The sequence below is a fragment of the Gobius niger genome, assembly GCF_951799975.1.
Source record: "Gobius niger genome assembly, chromosome: 14".
Classification (NCBI taxonomy): domain Eukaryota; kingdom Metazoa; phylum Chordata; class Actinopteri; order Gobiiformes; family Gobiidae; genus Gobius; species Gobius niger.
Window position 1 is genome coordinate 19,930,210 of NC_136865.1, and position 27,971 is coordinate 19,958,180.

General features: G+C 41.2%; 2 protein-coding genes across 3 annotated transcripts in view; both read right to left on the reverse strand.

The window, feature by feature from the left end:
- tuft1b (tuftelin 1b) overlaps nt 1-290 on the reverse strand; it is a 35,153-nt gene extending 34,863 nt beyond the window's left edge. Inside the window, exon 1 of the mRNA XM_079571008.1 lies at nt 276-290. The gene's annotated coding sequence lies outside the window, so the exon portion shown is untranslated. The remainder of the gene's footprint in view (nt 1-275) is intronic.
- cgnb (cingulin b) lies at nt 1-27,877 on the reverse strand. 2 transcript variants are annotated; one of them, XM_079570874.1, is made up of 20 exons: nt 27,813-27,877; nt 21,106-22,184; nt 20,950-21,032; nt 20,800-20,869; nt 16,482-16,579; nt 15,298-15,430; nt 14,202-14,414; nt 11,214-11,362; nt 9,139-9,247; nt 8,197-8,382; nt 7,051-7,146; nt 5,824-6,078; nt 5,528-5,698; nt 5,166-5,327; nt 4,566-4,655; nt 4,392-4,475; nt 3,434-3,552; nt 2,308-2,416; nt 1,038-1,201; nt 1-422 (listed from the first exon to the last, which is right to left on the reverse strand). In XM_079570874.1, exons 2-20 carry the CDS (start codon nt 22,159-22,161, stop codon nt 293-295), a joined length of 3,477 nt encoding a protein of 1,158 aa, XP_079427000.1. In that variant the 5' UTR covers nt 22,162-22,184; nt 27,813-27,877; the 3' UTR covers nt 1-292. The 2 variants fall into 2 exon arrangements, with proteins under 2 accessions (XP_079427000.1, XP_079427001.1); XM_079570875.1 differs by having other exon boundaries at nt 27,804-27,877.
- Nucleotides 27,878-27,971: the final 94 nt, after the last annotated feature.

Genomic DNA, 27,971 nt, shown 5'->3' on the forward strand with positions numbered 1-27,971 from the left:
ATTGAATCGATTGAATTATACTTAAGACACATAAGGCAATTGTTTTGTTGCTTCTTGAAATGGTACTTTGTCTTTACCATTGCAGGATAGGGCCAGTGCCTTGGCAGTTGTCTGTGTTTTTCTTAAAGGTCTTCAAGTTTATGTTTTCCTTTTTTGTGGATAGTTGTAAAAACATGAAAGCTATAAAATATCATGTAACGTATGTGTATTCTTCATACAAGTGGGCGTTTAAACCCTGCTGTGTGTCTTTTTTTTTCTTTTTGGATGATCCTTACAAAATGTGACTTTTCCTTCAGCAGTTGGAGGTTTGGAGGTGGCTTTCGTTCAAGATGGCGGTGAGGCTGGTGTCATAGAATCCGTCTTCATCTTCTGAGCTCAAAGTGGAGCTGAGAGTTGAGCGATGGGTGGAAAGCCCTTTGCGTCTGAAAGAATGAGAAATCCAAGGTTAAAACAATTGAAGGCAGGGATGGTAACTCAAGGGAAGAAAGAGAGTGCCACCTGCTGGTGAGAGGCTATGGGGGTAAAAATAGTTGTAATCTGGTTTTGTACTGTAGTTCAAGGGTAACCCTGCAAGCACACGCAATGTTTTATAAAGGCACTACCAAAATAAAAGCAAGCCGACTTTCAGGGGTCTTCAATCTTTCCCTCCACCTTTGCGCTACTTCTACAAAATAGCAACGGCAGAGAGCTACTCACGCTTTGAAGTTACTTGACTTACTATGGGATTTTGGCGGAGTACACCCTGGACAATTGGACAAAAGAAAAATGAATTATTGACCCACATGTTTGCAGGTCAGTGTCCAGTGTGCACATTGTTGCAGCTTATGTGAGTCCCCAAATCTAGTTTTAGCCGTCAGATCTGGCAACCCAAAGCACATAATAAGGGCCAGTGAAATTTCTGAGAGCACAGCTGACGGCGGACCCATGGGCTTTGAGAATCACAACCAGCAGAGGGTATGCACTTCATCATCATCTTCATTTTCCTCTCACATAGAAACCCTCGGCGTAACTCGTATCGTGATTATTTTGACTCTTACTTGTGCTCAGACTCCAGCGCGGACACTTTTGCCTGCAGCGCCTCCTGTAGTTCCTGCTGCTCCTCTAAATCCCGCAGCACTTTTCGCCGGACGCCCTCCAGGCGCTCCACCTCCAGCTCGCTCTCGTCCACCTGTCGCTTCAACGCTTTCACTCTCAGGGTTAGCTGCGGGACAGACAGGGACAGGACGGGGGGTTAGAGGGGCGGAGACGGAGGAGGGGCACCCATTGAGACGGAGGAGGTGCCCCTCCTCCGTCTCAATGGGGTCAGGGTTGGGATGAAGCTAATGTAAAAGGTTAATGTATAAAACTAATCTAGGTTTAGGTCAGGGAGTGAGCTGGGCAGGTGGGGAGCAGAGCTAGGATTAGTGTCGAGAAGAATTAGATGTTAGTAGTACAATTAACCCCCACCTGAACCGAGCAGCACATCTGCTCCAGTTCGACTTTAACCAAATCTAAAAGTTTCTTGAAAAAAGTGTCAAAATAGCGACAAACAGAAGACAAAAACGAGGATGAAAAAGTGACAAAAACCCAACAAAAAAGTGACAAAAAAGCAACATAAAAGCAACAAAAATGTGGCAAAAAACCCAGACAAAATTATGATGAAAAAAAAATGACAAAAAAGTGCAGAAAAATTATGAAAAAAATGACAAAAAAGTGAAAAAAATAAGATATAAATAATACAAATATATGAAAAAGTGACGAATAAGTGATGAAAAAAAGAGTTATATAGTTATATAAAATGACAAAGTTATGAAAAAATGACAAAAGTGATGTAAAATGAAAAAAAAATGAAATAATTACAAAAAAGTGATAAAAATGAGATAAAAAAATTACAACAAAAAATATGAAAAAGTGACAAATAAGTGATGAAAAAATGACAAAAATAAAATGAAAAAAAGAGAAAGAAACGTGATGAAAAGGTGACGAAAAAATGATGAAAAAAATGATGAAAAAAATGAAAAAAATGAAATGAAAAAAATGAAAAAAATGATGAAAAAATGTCTGTGTGACGAAAACAACTAAAACGTGACAAAGACGCACCGAAAATGTAAATAAAAAAAGTGACAACATCAAGGCAACAACGCGAGGAAAAAGATCCCTCTAGATTAGTTTTGCAGGTCTTTTGAACATAAAATAAAAAATGCATGACTTCTTAGGTGGTACTTGAATATGGCTACTTTAATATTTTCAGTAGTGACAAGTTTGGAAGCCACTCCTTGACTTCTTAAACAGGCCTAACTAATTAACACTGGTTTGTGTCAGTCTTACCTGATCTCGCTGCTCCACATGTTGGCTTCTCTCCTGGTCGAGTGTTGCATTGAGCTCCTTCAGCTTCCTCTCTGTTCGTCTTTGAGAGGCCAAGATACTGGTCTTTTCTCTGACAAAGCCAAAAAGTTCACAGTGAACAAACAAACACGCATTAATTATTCAAACAATATTTGCATTTTCACACTTTCGCAGTAACTTCGGCGCTTTTTGAAGTGTGTACTCCCACGGCTTCCAAACTTTTTTTGCAATTTCAAAGGCTTAATCTATATAGGTTAATCTGAAGTACATGTTATGATAACTGTTATTAAAGTTCACCTCTTGCAGTTGCACCTCTTTTCTTTTATTAATTTAACCAAATGCAGAAGACCACTGGGAAATGGCCCATGTAAGTGTCCCGTGTGTCATGATATAGATGATCGATTGCAAAATAGGTAATAGGGACCACAATACAAACCCATTTTAGGCATATTCAGTAGAGTTTGAAATTAGTTGAGGTAAATTTGTCATATTTCCACTGCCTCTATAGCCTGACCAGACAGTGTTCAAATGTAGGAGCACCTCAGAAACAATACGTTTTCATCAATCCAATCACAGAAGCAACTTTGCAACGTGTCTCTTAAACGTCGAAGACTTTTTCAAACCCCTTTCTGTCATTCTTGCATCTGTGACTGACGAGTTGAGTGGTTTGTCTGTTCTTTGGCACAAGATGTGTTTCAGTTTTCTGTGTCATTTAAAAGTTCTTTTCCACGTCTTGATGCACGGGTAAGCAGCCATGTTTGTTTTAGTACAGACAGACCGCGCATTTCTCTGATTAGTTAATCCTCCTGTCAATCATCCCCATTAGAAGCCAGGTCTGTGTATAGAACAGGAAAAGCGTGTTGTTTGGCTGGTTAAGCATCTGCCTTTGGGCACTTAAAGCACTTTCACCTCACATTAAGGAGTCATTCACCCACTGACACACCTTCATACATCAGTGTACACAGTGGTAAGGCAGGTTAAGTGTCTTGCCCAAGGACAAACTACAATTTGCACTTCTTTTCTTTTCTTTCCAATTCAGTTGTTTCTCTTTTAAACCCTGTTCTTTCAAATGAAGATAAAAAACAGTTTTGCCTGTTTGGTTACATACCTCTCTTCACTGCGGAGTCTCTCTTCCAATTCTTGGATCTTGCTCTCCATCAAAGCCAGACCAGGGGAGGGTCGGCTCTGCCCCTCTATGTCGGCCACCCGAGTCCTCAGCTCCTTTATCTGTAACATCAGTGGTGCAATGCAGTCAATGCGCTATATAGGGCTGTACAATATAGTCAAAACATTGTTATCGCAATATTAGGTGATGCACAAGAAGTCACAACATATATCGCAAAAGAGTTCTTCCATCTGACTGAGATGCATAAAACAAAAATGCATGATAACTGTAATGTACAAAAGCTCAGTTTTAGTCACAATTTCTCTAAAAACAGAGATAAAGAGAGCCGTACAACAGCCAGAAAAAATACTTACATTGTAACCTGCCCTGGGGTTAATGACTATTGGTTTATGCCCTGGAGTCACATTCCTATGTCCTTTCCATAGGGACCCAGCAATTTTGTTGTTGTTGCAACCTTTAAGATTATTGGATCCTGCACATACATCAGCCATTGCTCCAGTGCTTCCTGCCAAGAAGCTTGCACTTGTCTCTTCACCATCTAACAAGTAGGGAGGGGGGATTCTCTGGCAAATGATAGCTTGTTGGCAGTGCTTAATTTGTTTTTCACTTTTGGTCTGATGTGATGGATTCGGGGAAAAGGCCAAAACAATTGCCGGGACACTCTCATTAAACACCATTATATCAGATCAAATCTTTGTCGGATCCTCCTAAATAGTTACCGGAACCTTTACCCTGAAAAACTGAAAGGTGGGGGATCAAATTAAGCAATGCCTGTTGGAGTAAACAGCGAGGCGAAACCAATTTCACACTAAGTTAATGTATAAACCGGATGTTAATGTAGAATGAAAGTGATGAAAATGTTTATGTCATCACAATCTCTCTGGTCTGGACAAGCATCTTTTCAACGTTATGCATTAGGCCCTTATATGAGTCATTCTACCTGTCTCTCAAGTGCACTCTTGTCCATCTCAAGATCATGCCTCGCTGAGCGCTCCTGCATCAGCTCTGAGCGCAGCTGGTCCACCTTCAAAAAAGGACAAAGGCAATAACATCATGTGACTGATGAAACCATGGTTTTACATCTTATTCAAATGTTTGTGTGCCTGGTCCTCACCTGATCCCTGCTGCGTGTGACGCGGTCGTTCAGGAGCTCCACGCTGCTCTTCTCCTCGTCCAGCTCAATTTCTAATGTTTTGATTTTATCCTAAACCATAATCAACAAATAATTACTCAAATGTGTAAAAGCATGTCAAAGTTTCCATCATGATATTTTCCAGAAAATTTCTGTAACAGTGAGTGAATGTTTTTTTTGTTTATGTACAGAATCAGAATCAGAATAGTTTTTATTGCCATTGTTTGTAAACAGGTTCACAAACTACGATTTTTTTCTTGGTGAGACGTGCAACATTAAACATAAAAAAGTGATATAAAGTGATAGCAATGGATCTAAGTGTGGACATACCACACAGTGCAATTACATAGATTACTGTCTGTACTGAGTTATTATGTCTCTTAATCGTTCATGAGTCTGACAGCGGTGGGGAAAAAAAATGTTCAAGTGGCGGAATCTATGGGTCTTGATAGACCGTAGACTCCTGCCTGAGGGGAGATGGGTGAATAGTCCGTATACAAAGTACAAACTCTTAAAACAATACTATACTATCAGACTACCATTTCACCAACTTCTGAAATACTTCTGCTCTTTGCTCCTCACCTCCAGCCCACGGATCTCCCTGGAGCGGTCGGTTTGGCTGCTCTTCTCTGCGTCCAGTTCACCCTCTAAATGTTTGAGGCGGTTGCTGAGGAGGTCTCTCTCGAGCTGAGCGCTGTCCCTCTCCTCGCTGCACGTCAACAAGTCCTTCTTCAAGCGAGAAACCTGGAAAAGCACACAGTTCTGTCATAACGGACCAAACCTGACCCAGTTTTTGTTGCCACCATAATGTTCGTCTGAGAGCTGCTTACTGTAGAAGGGGATGTCAGATTAACCAATTCAAAACTTAGTGATACATTTTTGTCATTTCCATTTCCATTTCAAACACACTGGTCATGTATTTTATAACATGTTTTGTCACTCACTTCCTCTTGCTGGGCCTTGAGGCTGCCCTGAACTCGCTGCAGGTCAGAAAGTCGGTCCTTGCTGTTCCTCTGGGCCTCCTGCAGGTCTTTTCGGGAACGCTCCCTGTACTCCTCCAACTGGGACTGCAGAGTCGCCACTGACTGACGCGAGTCGCCCATCATCAACTCCATCTGACACAGAACAACGGTCTGTTAGTCCGAAGTCTGAACAGACACATATTTACTATCTATTTGTAAAAGACGAGCTACAACACCACTCTCGTCCGTGCATTTTATATTGCTTCATCGTCTCTCACCTCTTTGTTGATCTTCTCCAGCGCTCGATCCAGGAGCCTCTTCTGTTCCTCTAAGTCGCTCTTGCCTCTCCTCAGGGAGTCCCGCTCCAGATCCCTCTCCTCCAGTCGCCTGTTGAGCTCTTCCCGCTCTTTGGTGAGGCGCGTCGTGGCCCTCTTGGCCTCCTCCAACTGAGACTTCAGGGTGCGGTTCTCATCCTCCAAAGCCTCCACTGCGTCCTCCGTCTCTGCGCTCCGGGGGACAGAGTGCAGCCTGGTCTGGAGAACCGGACACAGTACATTCAAAAAGTCCTTCAAACTTTGGATTTCAGTACAACTTTAAATAAATAAACAATATGATAGACAGAATTAACAACTTCACTTCCAGGTTTCTATACATTACTTATAAGCTATAAACCATGAACTACTAATGCTAAAATGTTCAAATATACTGAAAAGTGTGAATTATGGATAATATAGGACTTTTAATATGGAAAACCATGCAATATCATTATTGATTGAAACAGACCTCTGGTGTGTGACCTCGATACATCACCAGCTGACAGTCAATACTTCCTCTACAGCTGTTTGCATTGATCAAAATATGACTAATTATCAGCATTCACTAATTATATATTTATACATAATATTAATAATGGATTAGTCTTACATAGCGCTTTTCCAGACGCTCCAAGTCGCTTTGCAATTTGGTGCATTATTCATCCACTCCATACTTGTACTGGTAAGCTACGTTAAAACCACAGCTGCCCTGGGGTAGACTGACAGAAGTATGGGTACCAATCTGTGCCATCGGCCCCTCATATTCAAATTCTGATAATCATGAACTAAATACATAAAAATACTCCTATTTGTTCAGTATTTGCATTACGGCATTTCAACAGCAGTGATCTATATTTACAAAAGCATAATTAAAATCCTTATGTCACCTATGCCAATATAGTAAGTAAATGTTGTCATGCCTCTTCCATTGTATTTACGTGAAAACAAAACGATCAAAGCATTAAAATGGCTGTAGTACAGTGCATATCTGCTGCAGAGCTTATAGAAAAATATGCAAATTTAACTCCAGGGATTACTGTGTTTTAGAATGTTGCATGGTTTTAATTTGGCATGGGCCCTGTTGGAATGAGAGAGCACGTGGGAAGCCATTCATGATTCCTTATGCCGCTTCTCTGGGTGTTTGAAAATGGTGGGTGTACATTTGAGGAGCTCCGTTTTGTTTTGCCGTACCATTCGGGCCAGCCGCTCTCTCAGGCGTGTGTTTGCTTCTAATAGCTCAGGGTTGGAGCCGTGGTCCACAACGGTTTTTCCACTTCCAGATGATGACTACAAAGAGATCAAACAGAATTGTAATTTGATCAGCCAATATAAATGGTTAGCTATCATTTCATTATCCAATATTTTCTCCGGATATTACAAACAAACTTGAAATTATCTCCATTATTATGTAGGATTTATAATTTATTTCTCATGACTTTTTACTGTGCAGTGTGCAGTCATTTGTATATTTATTTGCTTACCTATTACACACTTATTTTTGGTTATGATTAGGGCTGGGTACCATTACATTTTTTTCCTATATCGTTACTTTAACGATACTTGGTTTGCGGCACCAATACCTGAACGAACTTTTTTTTTAATTATAGATAAGACACATTAATATCGTTCATTTATTCCTTTTCCTTCCATTTAATTTCTTTTGCATTTGTTTCATTTGTTTGAGGTAAAACAACCACAAACTTTCTCTACAAAAGGGCAGAAAAAACACACAAAAAGTTTGTCTTATTTTCCCCCCATTGTTTCATGTATTTTTCCCAAATTTCCATATTTTTTTTCCAATTTTCCCCCCTAAATTTTTTCCCAATTTAGATTTTTTATTTTCATATTTTTTTCAAATTTTGTCCAAAAAAAATCCAGTTATTTTCCATGTTTTCCCAAGATTTTAAATTTTTCCCCCCAAATTTCCCCCAATTTTTCCACTTGTTTTTCCCAACTTGTGTTTCACTTTTTGTGTTTCCCTTTTTAAAATTTTGCTTTTGATACTTTTATTTTTTCTATACCAGAAGTACCGAAACCTCTTTTGTCGATACCACACTGGTATCGTTGAAACGGTGCCCAGCCCTAGTTCTGATTACACTTTTTATGTTAATAATATCAAAATAGTGTTTAGTTTGAACCCCATGCTACGTGCTCATGTACCACTAGGGGTCACCGTCAAACTGGCTGGGAAACTCTCCAAAACATTCTTACTAGCAATTAATTTATCCTCGTTTGGGACCGACACAAAGATACAGAGCCCCCTTGTGGCTGCATATCACACCACTGGAATAGAACTGATCCTCATCCTTCTACACATCGGCGTGTCACCTCTTTCACCTTCTCCAGCTCGTCTTTCTGCGCCTGCTCTTTTAACTTCTTGATCTCCTGCTGCAGCTCGGCCTCCTTCGCCGCGCTGCTTTTCCTCAGCGTCTGCAGCGCCTCCGCTTTGTCGCTCATTTCGCCCTTTTGTTTGTCCAGATCGCCCCGGGCCCTCTTCAGGTCCTCATGGCAACGGCGCAGCTCCTTAAAACACAATCAGCAATCAGCGAAATAGAAAGAGTGGGGGATGATGAGTGGAATACGAGGGGAGACAACGTGTGCGTGGGTGCCTAATATTATGGGTAATAGGGCTATTGAGTGGAGAGATGTTTCAGTGCGTGCCCTGGGAATATGAATGACGTGAGGCGGAACGGTATTCATTATAATGGAGGAAAGAGATGGAACAGGTCGTGAAAGATGGAGGTCATAACTCTAAGGCCGATTCACCGTCAGAAAATCCAAAAATGTTCAACCTTATCATTTCTTTTATGGGTTTGGGCCCACAGCTTTGTCATATTAATCCTGTGGCTTCAAGTCATTTCAACAGCCAACTTGTCTGTTATCATTGGAGCACTCAGGGCAGTAACCCCCAGACAGGAGGAGTGGCTAATACAGATCCCTGGCAAAGCATCAGACATCTCAGTCCAGAAAAGTGCAGTTCTAGGAACGGCAGAAAGACTACGCAGAACCCTCAAGCTCCCATGTTTGGAATGTGTCACTTAATTATATTTGCATAGTCTTTCTTTATTGCGTTTGTCTCCTGTACAACTCAAAAAAAGGTGCACAATAGGCACATAAAGAGGGCAGGACAGGCTTGAAAAGAGATAAGAAAGCTCACTGGGAGTATCACGTTATAAGGTCGGTTTGTGTACAGAAAATGTGCACAAAGGAACATATTTCAAGGAAGAACTGAATAATAAGATCAGGTTAGGACACGTGATGTGGCTCTGTGTGTTTTACCTGGGCCAAACTGCTCAGATCTGAACCAGGAGTTTGTTTCGTTTTGGACTCGTTGAGACTCTTGACTTCAATTTCAAACGCTTCCTTTTCCAAACGCGTTTTAGCCAACCTGTAGATTCATAATAAATATTAGATAAGAAGGTAATGAAGGCGGTGCATCTTAGCACAAAACCAGTGTCTATTGGAGGCTCTGTCTTCACACACTCATGCGCCAGGTATAACATCATGACCAAACCTAGATTGTTTTCTACACAGCAACAACCTCAATAATCTGAAAAAATAAATATATAAAATAAAAAAACGAGGAACTAAAATTTGATTGTGACACTAATAATCAGACCCTATACAACAAACTTACCCTATTAGTTCATAGTTGCAGCCTCTTTATAAGAGTTTAAATTGAAATGTATTGCCCTTGGTATATGCTCTATATAAGCCTGAGAGTAGTTGTTTTTCAGTATAAGACTTCAACATAATAACACAATACATAAATATTCAAATATGAATAAACAGAGCGGCAAGAACACTGCCTCAATTCAATATTCCACATTCGCCATATAGAGAAACACTTAAGTCTTAGTCGCCCATCTGTGGCCATAATGTTATACCTGACTGTTGTCAAGCACATCACAACATTTTGTAAATCAACGTAAAATCAATACAGGTATGTGTAGTGATTGTATGATTGAAACACACAAAAAAACATTAGTATAATTTTGTTTGATTGGGAAGAACTTGCAAAACTTTCAGCGGCACACAAATGTCCTACAGTCGGTGATTGAACGTAAGCTACAAGCTACTCAAATCAAGGCAAAAGTCATTCTCAGTTCTCACTTTTGGCTGCCGCAGTGGCTCCCCGTCCTGATGAGTGAAAAGTCAAGTGAAAGAAAGACCCATGCATTAAAATAACTCAACTTTTCCTGACAAGAAAATCATGATGCAAGAGGAGTAATAAATGACGGCATTTTGTAAGATCTGTGATCAAAGATGTTTTCTGCAATTATCTTGAGATGAAAACGCCTTTTTTTCATTGCTTCAATTTAAAGATGCACCAATAATTACCGTCCCATGGTGTGACTTGTTAAAACATGAGTTGGATTTTATTCAATCTTAGCTTAAAGGGATATTTCAGGATTTTTGACATAAGGCTTCATTTCCTAGTTATCCAGAGTGTTGTTGACTTCTGGAGATTTTTGTTTTTAATTCATGCAGCCCTTATATTATAAGAGTTTAGTGGTGCTAGGCTAGTGCTAGGTTAGTGCATGTCTATGGTAACTAGTAGCCTGCATTAAAAATCTCTTCAAAATCGGGTTGTCCTCCCAACGTCGCCATATATGATTTGTAGCTTACAACCAGGAAGCTGATGCTGCTCAAATATAAGTTCTTTTAAATGCAAAATGGTTATATTTTAAAAATGATTCAGTCAACACAGACATTTATATAGGTAGTCTGGTGTTATACGTGATTTGCCTCAGGTGCACTGTGCTTGGGTTAGACTGTTTTTAAAGCAGACTACTTGATACCATAGACATGCACTAGCCTAGCACTAGCCTAGCATCACTAAACTCTTCAAATATAAGGACTGCATGAACTAAAAAAACAAACAAAATCTCCAGAAATCAACAACAATCTGGTTATGGTATGATATACACACTGCCTGACCAATTTTTTTTTTAGATTACTACTATTTGGTTGGCTGTCTTTGGATCTTTTGACAATGTGTGCTGTAATCAAAGCCTTCTCCAGCACATCCCAAAGATTCTCACTGGACTTAAGATCTGGACTCTGTAGTAGCAAATCCATGCATGAAAATGACGTCTCATGCTCCTTGAACCAGCAAAAAATCCATTGATGGAATAACCAGTGGTCATTCAGGATGTTCATTGACTCCAGATCATAACAGTCACTCAAATTCTACTGGCGACTTTTGTTTTGATCCGGCAGTGCATAGAACAGCTATGCATGAGACGTATATTGCAATCCCCTGCCTTTTATTAAGTCTTGAAGATACATTTCCACTTCAAAGTTTCCTAAATGATCAAAGCGCTGTTTACTGGGCTGTATTTGACACGTACTGGTCTCTGGCGCTGCTGAGCTCTTGGTTGGCGGAGTCCACTTGTTTTTTCCACTCGTCTCCCTCGTTTCTGCATCTCTCCAGCTCCTCCTCCAGCGTCAGCACTGAAGCATTCACCCGCTCTCTCTCCTCCTCGATCTGCTCCTGGGACTGAACCAAGACAATACACAAACAATTAAAGGCTTGTTTATTGCAGATGTAACAACGTGCCGCGTTTTGCCTTTTTTCACCGCTAATGTTTTGATGTTTTTGTAACGCTATGCTGGGTTTTGGTTTGCTCTTATCAAATGGAAAGGGTAAACATTCAGCCCTGATTTAGTCAAACAGAGTAGGGCCTTCAATTTATCCATTCCAGTCCATCAAAGGCCTAATGTTGAAGGAGGAGGATGGTCTCGATATGAGCATCAGCAGCACCAGTGTTTTAACTTTCAAAATCACCTCTGGAAACGAAGAGCAGCCCGAACATATCCGTGAAGACAGAGTATGAGTCGGATAAATCTGCTCATCAAAGACACTGTCAGTCTGTCGGATCACTTCCTGCTCTCGCCGACTGCACTGCACTTTTCCCTGACAGCGCTGTTACTTTTCCTGTATCCTCATAATGATCCCTCATACATACGTGCCCCCAGATCCGCACCAAACACATCCCTCTGCAGAAATAACCTGCCAGGAGGGGAAAAACTTTTACAGCACATTCTAACTTAGTTTGGACTTGTATATACCTGTTTATTCCTGGTTTAGAGCTGGCTGCATAATATGTAGCCAAATTATTATTAGTATCATCATTATTGAAATATTAGTTGACGCGATATGCATATCGTGAAAAGCTATGATACATCAATCACTTTTGTTAGTTAGTTACAGCAAAAAGGGCTTTTAACTTTGCTGCAACATCTGTGTGGAACCAGCTTCAGGATGATGAAAGTGTGTTAAAGAACTTTTGCGAAACAAAAGTCAAGTTTTCACCGTTTTAGCTGAAACTGATCATTTGTGTGTAAATATATGCATGCATTTGTGTATTCCTGCGTTGAGCTTGTAAAAGGATTTTTAATCTCTATGAGTGTTATTCCTGGTTAAAGTAAAACACGTTAACATTAGGATAGTAATATTAAAGACAGTTATTCACTACCATTGGCTGTACTGTCCAAAGTTAGATGGTACAGTTCCATGTGAATTAGGGTTAAAAAAACGGAGGAATATCAGAGCCCAGGGCAGTGCTTCTCAGCAAGGGATGGGACGATAATGAAATTTGGGATCACGATTATCTTGGCCAAAATAATTGCGATTAACGATATTATCACCATATTTGCCTATGGTTTAAAAAAAATCACTGAAACTGCAGAAATTATGGCGATAAGGCAATTTTTAAATATTCTTCTTCATTGTCTGCTGTAAATGTCATATTGAGTGAGACATAGTACACAAATAAGTATTTAAAGGCACACTGTAACATTTTGGACTATACTGTACAAACCATGCAGCTGATGAACTGCTCGACACAGAAAATGCTCTTTCTGCAGTGGATAATCAAAGAATGGATTTGGATGAGGAACTAACCTACTGAAATCTTAAATACTGCTGACTTTAGTCACATCTCCGTGGAGACGTACCCACTCCCGGTAAAGTTACCGGCAATGGCGATCGACTAAGCGCCACGATATTATTGTTTATGGTACATATTAGTATTATGCTCTACAACAGGGTCAAATTCCAAAAAGTTTTGGAAGTTGAAATGGATATTTTGGAAGTTGAAATGGATATTTCACCTGGCCAAAGGGGATAAGGTCGCATGACCAATGTTGGGCACAATGCCGGCCTTAACTTCATGAGTTCGATTTCTGAATAAAGTATATCAGTCGTGATATCAGTCTCTCCCTGTTCTTCACTCTCTTCACCCTGTCCTGTCAAGCAAACAGGCCCAGTCATTACACCTTCTTTAGACAATGCCTTAACATCCACTCACAACTGTGAAAATCCTCGCTCTCCAAAAATAGCCTGCTGCCAAAAGTCTCTTTCCTGTCTACACACCGAGTTTATGTGACCTCATGAAGCCTCATGTCAAAACTTGGCACTTAATATGCTGACACATTGAAACCAGAGTGACGAGACAAAGCCAGGACGGATAATTGGCGGATGCGACTTCAAAGGACATGTGTTATCGCGCTAAAATATTCACTGCACACACGCACTACAGGCATTTACTGTCAGGTGAGGCCCAAACGCTTCGCTAAATCCTCTGAGGAGGGCACGGGTGAGTTAGGATTAGCGGAGCAGTGATCAGAAAATACACAATATCCAGTTTACACAATAAATTATGCATGAGTAAGAACACTTTCAGTTGTTTAACAGTTACTGCCTTTTTGAGAAGATTGTGATTATTTAAGACCCTATGAGAGAAAAACATTGGCCACAGCCTGTGCATTGGGTAACACACAAGGAAGTAAAAAAAAGAGGCATTTTTTGTTAATGTTTTGTTACCAGTTAAATATTAACTACATCGTATCAGTCCCTTTACGTATGCACTCAATTCTTTCTTTTAACCTTGTAAGTTCACTTTAAACATTGCCGAACCCACTGAAGCTAATTCTTTTGATAAATCCAGATTGTTTGAAAAGCTGCTTATAGCTTACATCGGATTAGCTTCTCCAAAAACACAGATTGTTTCAATTAGACTAAAATGACTATTTAATTAAGTGTATAAACAGGCGAGGATATTGGACTCTGCCGCTCCTCCATTTGTATAGATTGTGCACATATTTTTAGATGTTGCGCTATATGCTGTTTGCATTTGTATTTAGGGTTTGAGATTAGTGTAATTTAAATTCTCTGACTGTGCTGAACATGTGGTGAAATTGACAACAAAGCTCACCCTGGGAACTTCTTTTCAAGCATTCGGGTGTTTATATGACAGTCACTGCATTTCCCATGTAAAAATGAGCAAACAATGACGCAATAATACTATTTCATAACTTTATGGTGAGTTCCACACCTGTGTGACTTGCTCCATGGTTCTCCGCAGGTTGTCCATGTCTATGCTGTACTGCTCTCTCAGAGTCTCCATCTCACGGTCGTGGCATTCCACCTCCTCCTTCAGCGCCCCCTTCAGGGCGGTCAGCTCACGCTCCCTCTGTCTGAGCGTCTCCTCCTGACGCTGACGGAGCATCATGGATTCAGCCAGCTCTGCCTGAAGAGTAACGACATCCTGTGACAGATTTCAAAAGGTAGATAGTGGCATTGAATGAGCAGAGCTGTCCTGTTGATGTAGAAGTGCATTGAAAAAGTTGAAGATGAAAAGATGAAAATGAGATAACAGAACAGAGTTGGTGCTTGGTGGTATATATGTACCACTCTGAGGTGTCCATTATCCAGTTATTTCTGATGATGGACACCCTGTCGTGCATTTTCCCGCTTATAACATGGTCCCGCCAACTGAAACTGTTCACTGGGGCCTGTTTGCTTATTTTTTTAAGTCCTGGGCAGGAGTTGTTTCACTTTTTAATCAGTTTTACCTGAAAGTAGTTCCAGCTCAGTTGTTTTCTGTTACTATGGAAACAGCTGCAAGTGGAGTGATATTCACCTTATTCCGCCCCGCCCACTTTTGCCACTTTTTGCGTTGTCTCGGCACCTCGTTGTCCTGACACTTCCGGTCGAGTGCGAAGCCCGTTCATTTAAACGGAGAACGAGGGGAAATATTCTCCGCTCAAATCTGATGTTTAGTCGATTGATTTGTGTGAAATGGCCAATGTTCATTTGCACCAACATGTCAACACTGCAGCGTTTCTCTGTGCGGCCTGAAAACGGCTTTGTTTTCGTGTAGTGACTGATTTTATGTGGACTTCTCCAGTCCCATGTTAACACATAGGAGAAAAGGGGCGGGCACAATTCATGGTGGCGCCCACGTGAGCCTCCGGAATAAGGTGAATAGAACGTGATTTAACTGTTTGTTAACTGGTGTACATTATCACTTTTTAATGGACCAATCAGAATCCAATCAGAATCGAGTATTCACCCAGACCATGGTATAAATATATATATACCATATATATTTATACCATATATTTGTTTGAGATATCTCAGATAAGTACCGTCTGTGTGGAGTCCGATGTGGGGACGAGTTCAGCGACCCTCCGTAGCTCCTCCTGAAGTCCGGCCAGCTGGTCCTCCTGAAGACGCAGCCGGGACTCTGCGGCTTCACGGGACATCCGCTCCTCTGTCACCCTGAGGGAGGAGGGAGCAAACCCATGTGCACCTATTAATTATGACTCTTTATAACTTTCACAGAAAATATCATAATACTTAAGAGTTAATGTTTTTTGTGGTTTAGAAAAGGTACTGCCTATGTTAGTAGTTGTTATACAGATGCACATGTACACAGAATTATATGTTGTTGTACTTGCAAAATATGTACAAACTGATATTGAAAAATGCCTGAAATGGTGAAAAAGATATAGCCAGCTCAATCAACATTATATGCCATACCTTTTACATATTCTTGTATATTCATTGATCTCACAGTGGAGAAATCCAGACACACCACAAAATAAACCAGTTGGAGAAACACACGGCAATTCAAATAAATAAATAATTGCATCAAGCTCATCCTGTTTGACAACCAGTTTGACATCACGCTGTGTGGCAAGGAAAATGGTCAGTGAGAAAACCTTTGTTTGGCGGCGTGAAGGGAGACTGTCTTGTCTTGCTACTCACCACAATCTGACAAGCAAAGTAAGTCCAGAAATAAAGGATGAAGGGAGTCCTGGACTGCAAAAGGAACAGTATTGTATTGTAATATATAAAGGGTAAAAATGGGTGTAAACTTTTTTGACTTTTGCAAAAGCTACACGGCACTAATAGCATGTCTACGGTCAGTGCATTTTGTGTGGTCGGTGATGCCAGCTGTCAATGCATTTCTCGGTCCATTAGAAAACCAAGGGCAGACTTTTGCAATACATTAGAACTATCATTAGGAGGATACAGACAAGTGTGGTGAATTTGTAAAGAGTCCTGATTGAGACCTGGTTAGTCCACAGATTAGTCAGTATTCGGTGAAGAGAAAAGGGGAAATTTGTCTTAGGTGAAGTGCTTTAATGTCACTTTTCAAGAGAAGAAGATAAAATAAAGGGACTTATTCAACCATATGACAAGTTAAACAATACAAGCGATATTTGTAAAGTGGATGTGGTAATGTGCTAATGTTTGTCTGTTGATCTTAGTCCTATTAATTCAGGAAAAAGCTTTACAAATATTTTCTGCTCCACAAAATACTTACTCATTGTGCGCTTGCTGCAAATCCCTCTTACATCGGTTGAGCTGCTCTTGGACTTCTCCGTTAGGGTCTCTTTTCAGACTCCTCTCATTCAAGTCCCTCTGTTCACAAACACAAACAAACTATGAGCCACAGAAAGAGACTTGAGATTTGAAACTTCGCTACACAGTGTCAGAGTCAACCTCCAGAGCGCATTACGGAGTCCGTATCATCCGGGAAGACGTGCCCTGGGTTTCTTTGGCCTAGTTTTTTGTTCAGTTGGAAATATTGGGGAGAACAGGCTTTATACCACCAGCCAAGCATCAGAGGAAAACTCGAAAATCTCCATAAACAACACATTGTGGCAGGCTGCAGGGGAGCCGCCTCTCCTGTCGCCCACTTCACCAGCGGCTTTAAGTTTTGCACAGAACAGACACGTACAGAAGCACCGCGCTCGCTTCCTCCTACGTGATCATTACGGCGACGCAGAGCCTGAGAGCAGAAGACAAAGCGGTGATTGGGAACGCTTAGGCTCAGAAGATGAAGACTGTTACTCCGCTTGTGCCCGACTGTGCTAGATAACAGTCGGCCAATGAGGGGCAAATCATGGGTGATTCATCTTTTGCTGCTCTTTAGGCCTTTAAAGATGATAAGTCAGTGTCTTTTTGCACCTAGCCTGTGTAGTTGGAATATGGGTTGGATTGTGCCACGGTGATTGGTTAATGTGATGTTGCTTCATGGTAGGAGGCAGATGATGAGGTGTGGGGATGTTTTTGTTCTATATCATTACAGTGTATCGGTTTCAGCCATTCAAATTGAAATCTTTTGATTAATTTGCGAATAATTGTGCTTAGGGCTGGGTACCGTTTCAACAAAACCAGTCTGGTATCGAAAAAAAGAGGTTTAGGTACTACTGGTATAGAAAAAATATAAATATCGAAAACAGGTACTGCAAAGTTTTGACACTGTTGTTCTTTAAAATGTAAAATAAAAATAATAAAGAGGCACAATAAGTGAAACACAAGTTGAAATAAAATTAGGAAAAACAAGTGGAAAAATTGGGTTAAATTTTGGGGGGGGGGAAACTTGAGAAAAAAAAAAGGAAAAAATAGAAAAATGGGTAAAAACACTTTAAAAATTGGGGGAAATTTGGGGGAAAACATATGAAAAAGATGTTAAAGTTTAGGGAAAACAAACATGACTTGGTAGTACAGTGGTTAGCGCTCGTGCTTCACAGCTAGAAGGTCCGGGTCGATTCCCACCAGGAACGGGGTCTTTCTGTGTGGAGTTTGCATGTTCTCCCCGTGTCTGCGTAGGTTTCCTCCGGGTACTCCGGTTTCCCCTACCACTAAAAACATGTACAATAGGTCAGGATGAATGAGAGTGTGTTTGAGAGTGCGCATGGGGGACGACAGATCAAAAAAATGTATTGGTACTCAGCTCTAATTGCGCTGGTCTAATGGGTAAAGCTGGATTCAAAACAAGTGGTAAATTTCTGTTTCTATAAATTGATAGATACATGAATAATCAACATACTTTTTCACTATCCATGTTCAAAGACTTGCCAAATTCTACAAACTGTGTTGCTCTATATCTGATAACCTCCCACTCGACCGACCGAGGGGTGGGTCTCCACTTCAGTAACGTGCAGAGAGTCATGTCTCAGGTCTCCTCAATTAACCAACGGGAACAAACAGTGTCGGCGCATTAACTTCATTATCCTCCCACGAACACACATTAGCATCAACACTGCAGCAAACATGGAAACCACCCAGACACTCACGCTAGCAGTTTACAGGTATGGTAAATTGAATTGGGTGCATTTAATCAAGGAGTAGTTTCATATGTTATAAAAGCACCTGAAATACATCTGACCGCTAAAAACTGCGAATGTGATGTCATATCGCTAAGCACAATGGGATTAACAGCAATTATAAACTAGTGGAGATTTTAAAAGTTCAAATACTGGAGTTATTGTTCACATTAAAACACTTGGACACCACAGTGAGATGTACAAGCAGTAATTCAGCAGCTAAAGGAGTCGTCTCACGGCTTTTTCTCCTCTTTTTATATTGTTTTAAGCTAAATTCTATAGAAAATGTATGCAACAGCTGCAAACATGGCAGATCTCCATGGTAACTATGGATTTTCCTGAACTCTATTGACCCCTCCCCCATGGCTTTGGTTATAAGAGAGTGCACTTAAAATATGCAATGTGTGCAATGGTAGATGCTGTAAATTTAAATAAACTTAAAGGAACAGTGAAGTGAAGATATTACTGCGCGGACGTCGAAGTGCTCCTCAGGTGTTATTACGCCTTACAATATAGTATGTCTTTTTATCCGCTTAGATAATCTATACTTGCATCATGTAACTACTCACATAACTGTATGAAAACAGGGAAAACGTGGAAGAGCTTGGTCGCTTCTAACTTCACCCCGTTTGGCCTCATAGGAGGAGAGGCTAAATGCTGACAACATCTTTGGTCTTTTCGCATGGCTGAGCGCACGCGTAAAGACCAGACAGGTACGTTTAAACTCAGGTAAAAACATACAGCCAAAAACTTCTCCCAGCTACTAGTCGGGATCTAAAAGGTACATATACATGGTCCACTGCATATGCCACGAGAAAACATCAAATGCTGAGAAGAGGATGATTTGTTGTTGCTACTAGAGGTCAACAAGCAATAAATATGACAGAAACTGCAGTTATATGGAGAGTGGAGGAAACTTCCTGTCCCCATTGGGTCTCGTTACACCTAAAACCTAGCATTAGTTTACGAGTTTAGATTTCAGTCTTGTCGGATGTTAATGATGTAGTGTGTAAAATGTCCAAAGTGAACTGAATTTTAATTTGAAAAAACAAACGAAACAAATCTCAATCAAAGTAACAATTCGATATTTTTCCCCAAAAAATGATGCACCCCTTGCTGCTGGCACAGAAGGAAAAAAAGGTTATATTTATTAGCTGATTTATTCTTAACCCAACAATCCAAACAAATGTGAAATAGAAGCTGTTTCTAAATTTTCCGGCATTGCTGAACTTTACAATTTGGAAACAAGCAAGAGAAACAGAAATAACATATTGTCTGACAGTGCTGATCTTGTGTTTAGAGAGAAGAACAAGTCCCTGAGGAGGAGCTGGTGAGTAAACAGCCTCTGGGGGAGACAACTCAACAACTTGCATTTTGTCTCGGTCTCTTGATCTTTCTGTTGCCTCCTAAGAGCTTGAAATGGATATTATTTAGAAAGTACTTCAACCACTTCAAACACCAAATTGAACTGCGCTTCTGGTGCAGCTTTGTTGTATACTGTATGAGCAGCCCATATAAGGAGATTCGTCTCCCTGCCTAAGCCTATACACCCCCAGCTGGCTACAGGTTTCCAGTCCGACTCAATTATTGATGGCTCTCGCTGACTGCGCCCTCATCGTAACGGGACGGCCCGCTGCATCCCTCTCGCCTCTGTGGGTGCCACGTTGCCAAGATACGCTACCATGCAAGCATGGCTGCTACCATGCAACCACAAAAGCACTAGATATGATAACAAGAGTTCATGCATAGTCAAGAAGCGATAAGAGAGGGGGAATATCTTTGGCATGGAGATTTATGCAAAAGTTATGCAAATTTTTGAGGAAGTAGTAGCCAGTTTCCTGTTAACATGGTCGTTTTTAATAAGGCGTCTAAGGAGCTGGTATGGCATCCAAGAGGAGAGCGTGGCTCTTAATTATTTTCAACGAGGAACATGATACTGGGGAGACAAAGTGAGCAAATTTGAAACTTCATATCCCAATAACAAGGCCGCCCACCATCTGTCAGCTTCATTACAGGGACGAGAAGAGACGAGCTGACCCTGCACCCTTTTGTATAGCCAACATTACAACACGCACTCTGCACAAACTAATTACCTCTGGTGCATTTAGCTATTTATAAACCTTAATTCAGTTTCACTTTTGCCTCTATCATGTCGTAGGTGGAGTGGTGCAACATGGTGTACTGTTTAATTTATGCATAATGCCCGCATTACCGGACAGTCTCAGAACGCAAAACCTCTTCTTAGCTTTCCCTCACACCAAATGGTCTGCCTCCTATTATGTCAGCTCTTTGTAAAGTTATTTAATGATTGAGAGGCAGGGTTCTCCGTTTACTCTCCACAACAAAGACTATAAATGGCTTCAATTTGAATTTACAGCCTTTCCTAAGTCCCGGTGAGGTAAACTAGACCGTGAATACCAAGCATGCATTTGTTTTGTTGTGCAATGTCTGACTCAGCATTTACTCCTGGCCTGTTTGCTAAACAAGAGTTAAAGCATTAAAGTGTTTGTAATGAGTAGATGGCCTAACCTTTAAGCTTTTGGTCGTCTCATAGAGCGTGTTGGCCTTTCTTCGTAGCACCATTTCACTTTCACTGGACCTGCAGAATAATTCATAACAATACTTATAAATAATACAGTAATTGACCATTGTTGGTGGATATGATACGGCTCCGCATACCCCTCTTTAAGGATCTTGAATATTGCCTGCTTGATCTGGGCTTCCTCCCCGTCTGTGCTACTGTAGCTCCTTGGAAGTACCTCCTACGGAAAGAGCAGAGATACAAATGAAAAGGTGACATATTGAAAGTCAAATTAAGTTACAAAAGCGACATACTGGCTTTTTTGATATCGCTGGCGGCGTGTCCTTGGCAACAAACTTCCCTTGCGGCTTATAGCTTGGGTTTGGGCCCTCGAGTGTGTTCACCTTGGCAACAGTCGGAGATATCCTACCAAGACTATTATTACTTGCTGATATAGAGTTAGTAGAAGTGGAGAGGGGCGGACCGTAGGGATTCATAGTCGGAGAAGTCGGTGACAAAATCTCCAGTTTGGGTTCTTTCCTCGCGTCGAGGCTTCTTGACCGTCGCCGTTCGTCAAATTTCAATCTCTGCCTCGCTCCAGTGCGCCCCCGAGTCGGCTGTGCCTCACCCGTTGTCGAATTGAACTTGCTGATCAGTTTGTTTATCGGAGCTAAAGAGTTTGTGTCAATAACCGGGGCGGGCGCTTGCTCGACTAGCTTTGGAGGGTCTGGAAATGTGTCCAAAGATGAATTGCGTTTATTCAGCGAGTAACTAGAGCTTTTCACCCCCTTTGGTGCAAGTCCGTTCATTCTGACCGGTTTTAATCCCGCTTCATTGTACTTTTCTTCACTTGTTTGCTCTTTGTTCACCTCTTTGGGCTTAATCTCCACTTTTGTGCGGTTTTCTCGAGGCTTATTGGCCACTACCTCGTCTTCTCCCTGTGTCCCGGCTTGACCGTCTCCCGGGGGTCTCCTAAGAGGGCTCCCAAAAATCTCCCCCATCTCCTCCTCAGCGGGTGACACGGGCGAGGGAGTAGTGTTGGTGCTCAGGCTGTACGGGTTCACGAAATCCATCGAGTCCTTGCTTTCTGAGAGGGTGCCGTACGGCGAAGGAGGTCCGGAGCTGGGAGTAGGGGTGTTGAGTTGTACCCCATATGAATCTCCTTTCTCCCCATCTTTCAGGACGACGTAGGGCTGACCGGAGATGCCCTGGACTCGAACAGCGACTCCATATTTGTTTTGTGGTGCGGATGAGGGGTTGGTCTTGGATTTGTCCGGGAGAGTTCCGCCGGAGTCATGGAGGTCTTTGATGAAGCGGATCTGAACGCCGTAGTCCACCAGCGGCTTCTTGTCGCCGGACACGCTGCTCATGGTGTCGTTTCAACAATAGCCACCTGCAAATCAGAGAGAGAAAAGAACACTTTAATATAGAAATGGAAAGTTATGAAAACACAAGAAGCAAAGAGATGGTTTTGAGCAGATTTCATTATGGAGATGTGTGAGTAAAGTAGCAATGTGCATAAAACTGACCAGGGAAGACCAACAATACTGTATATAGGCTAGGAATTACATCAGTCTCTCATGAATTTATTTTATTTTGCAAATAAAGACCAAAATTACTCAAATTTCAATTTTACTAAAACTTGCCACATGAAAAAAATATGAAATTTACGGGTCAGTTCAAGTCGACTGAAGAACAGTTTCATACACAAGGTCATCGGGAAGCTGAACTTCCTGAACTCCCTCCCACCCCTCTTCCCCCTCCCCCCGCTCCACAATCAAGGATGAGAGAAATATAATTTCAAACCATTCACATGGTTTCAAGAATCTTGAAAATCTTGAATCTTACATTTTTGCACTTACACAGACTATACAGAGTTTAAAAATGTTAAAACTAAGTATTTCCTCCCCCTACATGTTCCAGCCTCGTCCTAATGTGTAGAATGAGCCCAGACCTGTTCACGACTGCCTCTAAAATCCTGCACTGTCACTCAAAAAGTTGTTACCTCGGTCCAAAGTGCCGTAATGCACAAGCTTAATATAGAGACTGCAGTTACGTGCAAGACCTGAAGTGGCAGTAGTGAGCATAAAATGACCAACTTACATCAAGTCCCTTTAAAATGTGCATTATGCAAATAAAGTGTATTTTTGTATTTGACCTTGTTGACCAAACGGCTGTATGAGTGGTCATTGTGGCGTCTTTACTTTCCATCACAGTGGTCTCTAGGACCAATTGTTTGGAAGTTTTTCCACTGCTGACGGACCCTGTCACTAGAAAACCTACAAAACAATTGATCTTGGAGCGTTGCAGAGACCACTGTGATGGAAAGTAAAGGCGCCATGTTGACCACTCATACAGCTGCCGGGGCATTACAAGGTCAAAAACAAGGTTGCATAATGCGTCTTTAAAATAACAAAACGGTATTTCACGTACTCAAATCAAGTATGCATATTTTGTTTTTGCAGTGCAGGCACTCAATTACAAACCACTAAGGCATCACAACAGTTTCAGACCTTATCATAGATCTGTGTCACGTAGCTATGAAAGTAAACCGTCTGGCCAACAATCAAGCATCTGAAGAATTACAAGCATCTAACCAATGAAAAAATATGTACAGTACTATGTAATAATATTATGAAACAACATATGAATCATAACATTAGTGCAACAAAATTACAAGGATTAAAATTATGTAGGGCAGGCAACATAAAATTCTTTGCTTACAACTAAATATTATCCGGTTTCAATGCTGTCTTGCTGTGTATAAACAATGGTAATCCTGTAGGCTAGACGCTTTTTTCCCCAGTTTTCTTTCAAGTTTTTTTTCCATCTCCTTCAACTTTGAGGCTTCCCCTTCAGTGTTGGGAGATGTGTTTAAGTAAGTTTCAACTTCAACTTTACCTACTGGTTCATGATGATTGATTTTACTTCATTTAAGACACACAAAAAGATCCTCTAAAAATAGGTATATGGCCTGTAAGGAATAAAACAGTGGAATGAATAAATGTGGGAAAAGCAGCATCCATTTACACGAGAATAACCCCTGCACTAAATCTATTGTGATGAATTTGTGTCAGTATTTGATCGTCTCCATTTCATCTGTGTCAGTTTCTGTTGCTTTTGGGGGGTAACTTACCTGCCTCACCACAATCATATCTCACCCCTGAAGTCTGTTTCTGTGAGAACCGCCCGCTTGTTCCCAAGGTGGAGTCACGGTGACTGGGCTAAAATGTCAGCGCTCTGGTATATCTTGATAAAGCCGTCATCTTCCATGAACCAGAATGCATTGTTTTCATGCCAGGCCAAATATGCCACTGAGGAGCCCTTTGTACAGCTTTAGGCCATTACCTTTTAGAACTCAAGAAGCGAGAAAGCATAACTCATACTTCAAATTCAGCATCCATCTCAAAATAGATGATGATAGTGAATAATGCTGGTGCTTCTGATCAAAGATACTTAAAACCCATTGGTAATATGTTCAGAACCCACAATAAGCATAGAGGATGATGATGGATTGATTTTCCTCATGGCTTCAAATACACAAATAGCATTTTCTCTGACCTTATACCAATTTTGCTTCCCATTATTGGACTTCACTCAGCTCAAGAAGTGTATTAAGTTTAATATGTCCCGCTGATGAGAGGGGGAGCTGTGATGGGCACTTTGGGACGGTGTATACTTGTCCTTTTGTCCGGAGTCTGTGGTGCATTAAAACAGTAGAGCCCATGTCAGGAGCAGGCCTCTCCTCTGGCTGTCTCCAGTCACCGGACTTCAGAGAGGAGCCACTCAGGCGTGCACTGTTTACTTTGAGATGTGGCGCCGTGCACTAAACTCTGACCACTGCAGCAGACCTCTATAAACTTGGCCAATGTGCTGGGGAATTGGTTTACCTGGTTAGCAATTTGTATTAATTGTAGACATAGCAGAAAGCCCTTTAATGTTTATCTGAAAGAGTGAGGTTCATCGGCTTTCTGATTGGATGATTGTGTTCAGCACCAAAACAAAAACAAACACACAAATCTCTGGATACAGTAGGCAAAACCAGTATGTTGAATTTTGCAGTTCCACATGTATGTTTACAACTCCCCTGACTTTCCCAGACTATTGAATTAAACTGTAACCGACTGTATGTGCCCAGTGGTTATAGTGTAACAAGCACGGCCGTTTGACTAGTAATGAGGTAAGATTAGTGAATCAAAGTCAGTCTTTGTCTCTGTCAAAAACATTCCTTGGATTCCAGGCGTTTGCCGTAAACGCTGCATCGCGCGTGGTTTGCATTTGTAAAATAAGAGCAGATTAAAGCAGAGGAAGAAGTGGGGCGGTAAACGTAAAGCCTACACATAGCTGTCAGTTGAGCCACATTGTAGAGAAGAATAGAGGAGATTAATACACAGGATGGAGAATTATGAAGGCTAAATATAGTGTGCCATGTTCATTTCACAAACAAATAAGTTACCTGGTGCTTTCAAAGCGACACAATTATTTGATACAAATTCAGAGTATTTCTTGACTCTGATATTACTAGACAATTATAATACTGGCTTGGGTTTTACACGTATAGCCTCTAACCTCTGACCAGAACGAATCCAAACCATAAATACATAGGCAAAGTGCGTTTAGTGTCTTGCTCAAGGATATGACTGGGTTCTTTTATGGCATTGTTAAAAAAAAGTTTAGGTACTGGTATCGGGAAAGAAGGTATTGAAAAGTTTAAATTCCTGTTGGGCCCAGGGACAGCACTAAAGAAAGTTACTTGGTTGTTTCAGCTCAAATGAATGACACAAATTTAATTTTGAGTCTTTTATGGAATGACTAAAGTAAACATTATTGTTCTGTTTTATGGTTCTAGGTAATGACAAATTAAAACTGAAAGACAGCAGCCACCAGCTGAACTCTCCCCTTCTCTCTTTCGGCTGTCCCCTACAAATAGCCTACATATTTTGATATAACTCGGTATATAATGTCAACTATTGTCTTTTTAAACCAATGATTTGAGTCGTATCATTTTGATTTTCAGCATATGTGTTTAAAAGTTACTGAACTGAAGCAATCATTAAAATATTGAAAGAGCAATTAAATGATCCCGCTAATTAAAACAGCCATTAACTATATGTGACTTTTCTGATGTGGTAAAAATACATTTCTGACCTTTTATGAAATCTGTTGTCAAGGAAGCTGGCCCCTCAGCGACTGCTCCCTCAAAGATCCCAGGTGTAAACATGCTCCTTGGGTAAATACAGGCCAACAATGGCTCAGTTGTACACCCCTATCTCAACAACACAAGTCATACCAAGTCCTGGCTTAGTCCTGTTCAGTCCAACTTTAAAGGTTGAGATCGAGTTTAATCTGTTCCCCCCAGGCTTATTTCTTGCGAAGACAGTGCATGTTATTTCAGTCATTCTTTAATCATGGTAAGTCTGGGTTAACTCTGGTTTAATCCAGGTTTAGTCCTTACATCAACAGTAAACATGCTACAGGCTAAAAATACTGTGGTCTGAACATCTGGAGAGTCCATGGTGCGCACATCTTTGGACACAAGCTACAATCTCATTCCCTTCATGTTTTTTTGCAGCTTCACCTCGTACTCTCTCCTCTCTATCATGAGAAATGTCTATGTCAACAGAGACAGAGACAGGAATGTCGCCAAACGGGACGATCTGCTGCCACACTCTTCGCTTTCTCATAAACTCCATAATACATCACCCCTTGAGTACAAGCCTTTGACACACATTTACACATCCGACACATGACATCTGGGGCTTTCTCAAATTTTCCATTGCTTTTGGACATGACATGGCTAGTGATGTTCATTGACATTTATTGACAGGATATCACATAATGAAAGCTGGTGCTATAAGCTGTGCAAACTTTCACTAGGTTATAAATGGCATCATTGGTCAGGGAATCATGTCACTCTAATAAAAACAAAAAAACAACTATGATTGAATACACAATAAATGCTGCAGGCCTACAGTATCTACAACCAGTGCACTAGTCAGTTTGAATATGGCCATTTTTGCACTAGGCTATATTGCTAAATGCCATTACTGTGCTGACCATTTAGACAAACTAATCCACAAAGCCTTTACCAAATGTGTCTTTGTCCTAAATGATAGACTCATGTGTCTTTATTTACGCCAAAACAAAATTCTCAGAGCAGAAAATAACTTAACTATTGTGAGGATCTGATGTGTAAAGCAGTAACAGTGAAAACAACAGTGGTTTATCGTTCTCATCAAACTTAAAGGGAATACAAACCACTGTTGTTCAAGGTGTTCATGTAAACAAAGCATTTGTTTACATAAATACCTTGAAGTGTACAGCCCCAAGGACACATGTTAGGACTATTTCTGGAGCAATTTAATTTAAATGTAAGCTTTCATCTTAATAGCCTTGACTTGCTTTGTTTTCTCGCAGCTTAATTGCAAACGCAAACGCACATAAGTAAATAAGAGTCATTTTCGGTTAGTTTAAAGCAGGCTGCCATGAGAGCGGAGTATCCCGGTGCACCTGCCCGCTCCATGGATCCGTTGCGTCACACCCACCTATCCGGTGAGCCAGTATCGGTGCACGCGCGTCGAAACCACCGGGTTTGTTTACTCGAGCCCTGAGCCCCTGTCCAGTCCAGTCCACACAGCAACAAGTCCAGCCACGGGTCTAAAATAACCCCTGTGCCGCACAACGAGACGCCGTCGCATCCTATTTGAAGTGTTTACCTGCGAGAATAACCCCTCATATCCTCTTTACGCACCGCCGTCACATCCAATTATAGGAAGCGGACGGATGGCAGTCTCCAAACCCATGAAATAAGCGCGACAAAAAGCGAACTACAACGAGTGTTTTTGACGTAACAGTGTAATCTTAAATCCCATCACTAAACCGCAGGTGTCCATCTAGACCAGCGATGTCTAATCTAATAACTGCTCAACACGGTTTACACCAACACTTTCTTTCCCTGAGTGCACTTGAAATCCCATTGGGAGCCACTTTGCGTACGGCTGTATAAATATACCTTACTCACTTGCTTCAGCGCATCTGTGAAGACAGCAGAAATTTCCAGCTTGAAAAAGCCTTTTCTCCTGCCGAATATACAGGTCTGACCGCTAAGGAAAGCCCCTCCGCGCGCTCTCGGTGGGATGAAAAATGGTACTCAGAACTGAATGAACTGTAGACATCGCTC

Bases quoted from the DNA above. Each gene is read 5' to 3' on its own strand.
- cgnb (XM_079570874.1), bottom strand. From the start codon at position 22,161: ATGAGCAGCGTGTCCGGCGACAAGAAGCCGCTGGTGGACTACGGCGTT. The intron at 7,147-8,196 runs GTGAAAGAGGTG...ATCTCTTTGTAG, and splicing joins AGAAAGACGAGCTGGAGAAG to TCATCATCTGGAAGTGGAAA. The intron at 5,328-5,527 runs GTGAGTGACAAA...GTGCTTTTCCAG, and splicing joins TCAAGGCCCAGCAAGAGGAA to GTTTCTCGCTTGAAGAAGGA.